The 8,312-nt window shown below is 40.1% G+C and overlaps 1 protein-coding gene across 1 annotated transcript; it reads left to right on the forward strand.

The window, feature by feature from the left end:
• Window positions 1-93: 93 nt before the first annotated feature.
• On the forward strand, window positions 94-5,250 carry LOC114557370 (uncharacterized). The gene is made up of 6 exons (XM_028580801.1): window positions 94-322; window positions 1,827-2,114; window positions 2,245-2,405; window positions 2,733-2,829; window positions 4,056-4,397; window positions 5,200-5,250. Exons 3-6 carry the CDS (start codon window positions 2,293-2,295, stop codon window positions 5,248-5,250), a joined length of 603 nt encoding a protein of 200 aa, XP_028436602.1. The 5' UTR covers window positions 94-322; window positions 1,827-2,114; window positions 2,245-2,292.
• Window positions 5,251-8,312: the final 3,062 nt, after the last annotated feature.

Genomic DNA, 8,312 nt, shown 5'->3' on the forward strand with positions numbered 1-8,312 from the left:
ATCAAAGAGAAGCGCAGGCATTTAAGTAGCACCTAAATACACTCTTAGAAGAGATGTGTTAAAAAATGACACACAAAAACGTGTTGTTACACATTTAACACATTGTGTGTGGATTTCTACATAATAGTGTAAAACATGTGTAAATAATGTGTAAAAAGGCTTAACACAGTTGATGTGTTGGACAGTGAATCTGAATTCTGCCCAGCAACAGCGTCATCCTTTTTTCGCGGTCATCCATATTCGCGCCACAGTGAGTCGCTAAAGAAAACTGCCACAGTCCTCTCCAAGGAGAAGGGTTAGGATCGAGACTCCAAACTCCACGGTAAGCACTATTTTATCTTAACATAATGCAAATATCTCGACGTTTTCGAAGCGTCTGGAAGTTGGTGATCATCTGACAAATACGATATTTTTTGAGTTATCTGGCAATGTCAGGGTTTAAAGAATTTAGAGCCGTTAGATCTAGCTAGCTAACATTAGTTAACATCACATTAGCTAGCTAGCCGCAACTATCGTACATTAATTTAAAATCAAAATATCAGTGCTGTAACTTTAATAATCTGTAGCCACAGTATTTAACGTCTTAGGTCGGTTGCTGGAAGTTAACTGACGGTTACCGAACGGTAACGTTATTACCCGTTATTCCTGAACGTTACCGGAGCCTTCATACTTGGCTCTCATATCGGTTTTATTTTTGCCTTAAATGGTACAGTAATCTCAACTGGGAATATAGCTAAAGCTGGAGACTTGTCATCGAACCAAAATGTAAAGGTAAATTTGCCATGTAGCTATATAATCTGCCAACTAACGTTAAATCATAAAAAGATAAACGTTAGTCTTATTCAGGGGCCGTCTAATGACTGGCGATACCAAACTTCCATTGGGATTTTGAAGTTTATTTTTACCCGGCTAATTACCAAAAATGACACCATGTATAACTAATTTTGAGACATTTTAGTAAGACAGTGCTTTGCTTCTGTTAAGTCGGCATGAAATCTGGTAAACGGGGATCGGAGTACCAACGGTCGAAAAACGTCAATAATTAGACGGTGACAGATTTGTAGCCTCTGAGCTCAAGACCGCTCCTCGCTTTTCTGCTCCTCTTACTGTTGTGAAATCATGTTAGAAATTTTAAGTAAAGCATTAAAGCTGTTTATTTATGAAAATTAAAGGGGTTACTGCCCCCCCACACAAGTAACGTTAGACCATATTTAACGTATATGTGTGTGTGTGTGTGTGTGTGTGTGTGTGTGTGTGTGCGCGCGCGCATCTGTCTCTTTGTGTGCGTGTGCATTTGTGTCTGTGTGTGTGCGCGCGCGCGTGCATCTGTGTCTTTTGTGTGTGTGTGTGTGTGTGTGTGTGTGTGTGTGTGTGAGTGAGTGAGAGAGAGAGAGTGAATGAGGGTCTGACTAGTCCGATTTCACAGCTTTTTTCACCTGTCCAGATTGGACCAGGTCCACTATACCTAGACTTGTCAAATCGGCACTATCATGGTTTTGATTCTGGACCTGGTCCAATATGGGCAATGTGATAAAAGCAGTGAAATCTCAGTTTTTTCATTTTCATAAATACAATAAAGCTTTCACAAATGTGAAATGGGTTTCAGCTTTAATGGTTTACCTAAAATGTCTAACATGATATCACAACAGTATCCTAAGAGGTGCAGTGCAGAAAACCGTGGAGTGAAATGTAAGTTACATTTCCCTTAAATGGCGAATCAGAGGCTGCGAATCTTATATATTTAATCACATTTGACTTTGCAATTAGTACAATTATCAATATCACAATCAATTAGATTTGTACTTTAATTTTTTTCATTTTTGCAGGAAGGGAGACATGGGCCGCAGGAATCTGTGAAAGTTCTTGCAACTACTTTTAAGAATGGAAATGAATTGAAAAGAAAAATTTACAGTGTCCAAAGCACAACAGAGCTTCTGGAAAAAACAAGTGAATTGGGATTTGTCCTTGACCGGATTTTAAAATTTAACACAGATTTCCAAGAGTTTACTGATGTTGACAGTAGTGTGCAGATAAGTAACCTTGACAGATTCCAAGTGCACTTTTCAGAAGCATCCCATCTTCAAACTGTCCCAAGAGAAGTCTGTCAAACGCAGGTACATTTTTACCATAATTTATTTTGGATCATGTGTATAGCTAGTCAAATTGTGTTTCAGAAGAGTCAGACAGACTACAGAGAAGACAGAGAGTCTTAACTTTCTGCTCTGCTCTTAATTATCTGTTCAGCCTACACAGGAGCCGGATCAGCAGGCTGGTCTGAGGCCTCTGCTTGAAATGAAAGTTCCAGAAATATTTGATGAACTCCAAACTAAGGCCATTGTTACAGAGAAGACCCGAATGAAACTCATTAAAGTTTGCATCTCTGACTTAGTGGAGAAGCATGGATTGTAAGTACAGTATATGAACATGAACTATATATTATTTTTGTATCTTATAAGAATGGTTATACGAATAAGCCCACTTGTCATGATTGGACTATTTTAAAAATGTACAGCATATGTGCATTGAATGTAATTGTGAATGTCGTAAGTGTATACATTACAATGGGGGGATAAAGTATACAGACATTCTCATTTGCTTGATACAGGGCACATTTTTTGTTAACAGTTGCTTTTTCATCACACATTTGACAGTAAGGACTTGTCATGTCATTTTTAAAAGAAGAGAAAAAAGGTCTCATGAGTTGTTGTCTGTTTGTTTGTTTGTTCCACTAGTTATCCGTCCACTATTGAAAAGGTGGTTCTTGCAAAGAACATCATCACCATCTTCCCATCGCTTAAAGTCCAAATTGATGGCAGAGGAGAAGGCTTTGTGAGTATAAAGTTGCTTAGTTGAAAAGTGGGTAGAGCTAGCTATGGGTGTGCAATGCTTAAATATTGAAACAGGGAAATAATCAAGAATGTTATAAAACACATTGGATGATCAGTTCTACTTCCATTCAATGATATTCTGTAACTGTAATAATTATTTAAAGGAGCAATATGTACCGTATTTTCCAGACTATAAGTCGCTCCGGAGTATAAGTCGCATCAGTCAAAAAATGCGTCATGAAGAGGAAAAAAACATATATAAGTCGCACTGGACTATAAGTCGCATTTATTTAGAAATTAATTTCACAAAATCCAAGACCAAAAACAGCCTTTTTTCATCTGTCAACTACACAATAGCACACAGAACAACTACCAGGGCGTGGAGACGTAACTGCACCGTGACAAGCACATTGAATCGCGATAAGCCGATTAGCTTTCTTTGTTTTCTATATTGCAGTAAGAGTTACCTTTTCTCCAGTCCCTCACAAGTTTCTCTCTCACTCCAAACTTTCTTTCTGCTGCTCGATTACTGTTTTAGGCTGCACAGAGATATCGGCAGCGCACAGGGCTCTGCAGCCTGCGTAAAGTCACTGTTTCTGGGTTAGTGGACAACCAAACGCCGCTGCCCTGACTGAGCTCTGCGGGGCTCGGCGGGCCACTGCCCGTCCACTAACCCAGAAACAGTGACTTTACGCCGGCCGCAGAGCCCTGTGCGCTGCCGATATCTCTGTGCCCGAGGAGCAGTGCTTGGCTGTAGTCTACTTCCACCAAATATAGTCCCAGTCAATATCTGCCTAGGAAATCATCTAGTCTTAATCTGCATTGCTATTTTTATTTGAACACGCAGGCCACAAGAAGTAATGAGGTTTTGTTGATGTTGTTGTTGGGGTCACTTTTACTCGCGACATGCTACACGGTCACTATAGATTCCATTCATTACGCTAAGCTAAGCTAGCAGCGGTGCCGCTGGACTAAGACAATGCATGCACCGAGACAAAAATGCATTTAAATATAGAGGAGACGGTGAATAACCCTATTTCATCAAACGGTGGCGTATTCCTTTAAATCATAAAATGACCACAATATGTCATCAGATATTAAGGAAACATGCTAGGTTGAAATACTTTCTTTTCTGACAACAATGCTAAAGCCAGTATTTTCCGTTTTGAAATTTCCATTCCGGTCCGAAAATTATTTGATATGTCTTTTTCCCCTCTTAAATCTCAGGAGCATTTCTTCGATCCAGCATCACACTCTGGGTTTTTGGAGATGAGACTTCGCAATATCCGCCGGAAGCTAGAGGAAGGCCAGCGGCGTTACAGTTGGCACAAGAGGTGCCGAGATGTTGAAGAGATGTCAAGTTCTGTGCAGGATGAAGGGGACGGCAGCGAAGTCAGAGAGCTCATCAACCTGATGAAAAGGCTGAGGCCTTCTGCAGAAAACATGTCCTCAATCAAATCAGCGATGCAGAAAACATTCACCTGGCGCAGATCGTGGATATCCAAACATTCCCCCACCATGGAGGAAATCTTGCAAGAGTATCCACGCTTCTTGGATATACCAACACTGGTAGGTGTCTTTTTGTACCCCTTGCTTAAACCGGAATGCAGCAATCAAACTTATGTGTACATGTAGATTAAAAGCAATTATAAACAAGTACCGTGTTTTCCGGACTATAAGTCGCACTTTTTTTCCTACTTTGGCTGGTCCTGCGACTTATAGTCAGGTGCGACTTATATATCAAAATATATATAATTTAACATGTTTTTAAATGTTAATTCATACTGAAAACATTACCTACAGCCGCGAGAGGGCGCTCTAGGCTTGTGACAACTAGAACGCTGCTCCTAAAGACAACTGAGAAAGAAAAGAGACAAACTGCAGGTAGTAAAATATGCAGCCCCGAAAACAGTAATCGAGCAGCAGAAAGAAAGTTTGAGATGAGGGAGAAACTTATGAGGGAGACTGGTGAAAAGGTGACTCTTACTGCAATGAAAAACAAAGAAAGCTAATCGGCTAATCGTGGGCTGAAAGATGGCCAGAGCTGGAGGAAGGAGTCTGGAGGGGCTCGTTCACGGTGCAGCTTCGTCTCCACGCCTTTTAATACCTCCATGCTCCACGCCCTGCTAGCTAGTTGTTCTGGTGCTATTGTATAGTTCAATAACTGTTAATGTGTTACGTTAACATACCGGACACCTACCGTATTCAGCGTATTGTTCTGTGTGCTATTGTGTAGTTGAATAACTCTTGTATTTATAATCTAAATAAATGCGACTTATAGTTCAGTGCGACTTATAGTCCGAAAAAATACGGTAATGATAAATTGAAGAGGCTTATATATTATGTGTCTCTGTCCACTGCAACCACCCAGCTTGATACAGAGTTTGGTAAAATGCATCAAGGAAAGGGGACCTGTTCCTAAGGCGGTGGGAGGCCAGCATCATGCCAAGCTGAAAGCTGTTGCCGCCAGGGAGAAGGGTGATGTTGCATCTCTTGTTGAAGGGATGGAAGACCAAACTGATGGTATTTTTGTTACATTTAATTTCTTCAATTTTTCCACAAAATTATTTAATATGCTTATGTTTACCTCTCTTCTTCCCCAACCACACACCCCCCGATTCTTGTTTGCAGATGAGAAGTGCTACATTATGTTGGTTGTCCTTACTCATCTCCTTCCACCAGTTGCAGCAAGCCGCTGTAGCGTCAAGTCTGCGATTACACAACTCGTTGATTTTGTGCGGTATGTTTGATGGGAATCTTGAGTTAATGTTGATAATCCTCGACAGGGTGTCTGCACATCCTTAAATTGTCTTAAATTCAATTTTATGAATATTAGGCCTTAAAAGTCATTATAGTCCACATTTCTGATTTAAATTTGTTTAAAGGAACACACCGACTTATTGGGATCTTATTCACCGTAACCCAAGTCGATACAGACCCTTCTCATCTCAGTGCGTGCTGTAACGCTGTCGGACGTCTCCAGCGGCATCAGGCCATCACATAACATGCAGGTGAATGGTTCCACCTAACCTACTGCTCCCAATAAGTGACAAAATAACACCAACAAGTTCCTATTTACATGTTGTGATTTATAGAGTCACAGCGTGTACAAAAAACAACGTACCATGAGACACAGCCATCTTCTAACTGTAAACAAACCGGGAACTATATTCATTCTGCTGCTTGGGCGGAGTGATTTGCTTTGCAGCAAGCCTGTCTCACTCCGCCCAAGCAGCAGAATGAATATAGTCTCATGGTACGTTGTTTTTTGTACACGCTGTGACTCTATAAATCACAACATGTAAATAGGAACATGTTGGTGTTATTTTGTCACTTATTGGGAGCAGTAGGTTAGGTGGAACCATTCACCTGCATGTTATGTGATGGCCTGATGCCGCTGGAGACGTCCGACAGCGTTACAGCACGCACTGAGATGAGAAGGGTCTGTATCGACTTGGGTTACGGTGAATAAGATAAAGTCCCAATAAGTCGGTGTGTTCCTTTAAGGAGAGTTATATGCACATTATGTAGGTGCAAGGCTATCAGAAAGCAGTTTGGAAAAAGCCATTTAAGTTTATTGACAACAATGTCATAAAACATATGTGGCTTGGAGTTAAGTGTGCAGGGGTAATCTTTTCTTTAATGTAAAATCTTTAAACTTACCACTGAACCTAATACAGACTTTATACTTGCACTTACCTGTTAGCAAAATTTAGATTAGCCTAACTCACTCTAATAACCATATTCCTACATAAAATCTACCGCTGCACAGGACCACATACTTACTTACTTTATACTTACCTGCTATGCTTAAATAAGAAAAAATGGATTATTCATATTTGGTTATTGAATATCTTGAGTTCTTAAAAGCATTAAATTGAATCAAAACATAGTTGTGAATATTTCCATTTCTGCCAATAGATCATCTATATCTAAACATTGTTCCTTTTAAAGAAGAAATTATTTGCATTAATATTTCCAAGAAAGATGGAAAAAAGCAGAGAGACAGACAATGCTGTGTCAGCATGCACACTAATAAAATATTAACATGTACAAAACTAATTATAAGGAGCTAGTTTGCGACATGTGCTGAACTTAACTTTACTTATTTCTATATTCTAATTTTAGGCAGGAAGTACCATTGCCTCCCTCTACAATACATCCCAGGATCCAGCACAGAGCACACAGCCACAACTAGTCTGCATTGGTCATCTAAGGGGAGGGTCACAGCAGTATGTCATTGTGGGCAAGTCTGACAAGATTGCTATTCCCTTGGATGAAGGCCTGGCATGTGCTGTGGACAAGCTCTTCAAGCTCTACTGGGTATGCAACCTGGCCTACCCAGCCCCGCTCAGCTCTGTGTTCTCATTCGTCGAGTACATTTACGACTTACCCATGTCAACAAACAGGAGAGCAAAGGTATTGGAGCTCATTTCAAAAGTCAAGTCTATTAATTAGATCCCACCAAAATGTACAGTTGTCCAAAATGTCCGTCAAGATTCACACAGATAAAGAAACTGATGTGGCACCTTCGTGAAATACATGCATTGTCAGAGGGATTGGAGTTCACACTTACTTGCAGCCAAGATGGTTGTCCAAGGACATACCACAGCATTAATTCATTTACCAAGCACCTTTCTAGAGAGCACCAGATAGGAAGTACCACAGTTGCTGAACCTTCTCTTCAGACCTTCCCAACATTTACTGACTCCACAGGGACCATCGACACAACAACTCTAGAGGAAAACATAGCTGAGCCTTCTGAGGGGTTTAAACTTCTTTCTTCAAGTGACAGTGCAGCCTCATTTGTGGCAAAAATGTATGCTGGATCAAATGTAACATTAATGGATGTAACAAGAACTGTAACTTGTGTTAAAGAACTTGTGGAAACAACTGTAGCTACATTACAAAATTCGGTTTCATCAGTGTTCAATAATCTGGATGTACCACATGACCATGAACTTGTGCTACCATTAATGGAACAGTTTGAAAGTGCCAAACAAATGTTTGATGACATAGACACTCCTTTTAAAATGAATACACATTTTTCAGAAAAATTTCATCTTGTCAAGCCAAAGGAACTTTTCCTTGGTCACAGGGCAGATACTGTACGGAAACAGGGACAAATGAAGCAGGTTTTGGCACCAGACACTTGTCAGTATGTACCAATACTTGAAACAATCAAATTTCTATTTAGTAATGACAAATTGCAAAATGTCTACTTAAAAAGCAAGAAAAGGAATGACAACATGATGCGAGACTATAGTGACGGGTGTCAATTCTCTACTCATCCACTATTCCAACTTTATCCAGAATCCCTGCAAATTCAGTTGTATTATGATGATGTTGAGACAACAAATCCTCTGGGCTCCAAAACAAAAATCCATAAAGTGGGTGCTGTATACTTCACTCACGGAATTTACCCCCAGAATGCAATTCATCCCTAGCTCACATTCACTTATGTGTGTTATTTAATTCAATCGA

The sequence above is a fragment of the Perca flavescens genome, chromosome 6 (assembly GCF_004354835.1).
Source record: "Perca flavescens isolate YP-PL-M2 chromosome 6, PFLA_1.0, whole genome shotgun sequence".
In the NCBI taxonomy this organism is placed as follows: Eukaryota; Metazoa; Chordata; class Actinopteri; order Perciformes; family Percidae; genus Perca; species Perca flavescens.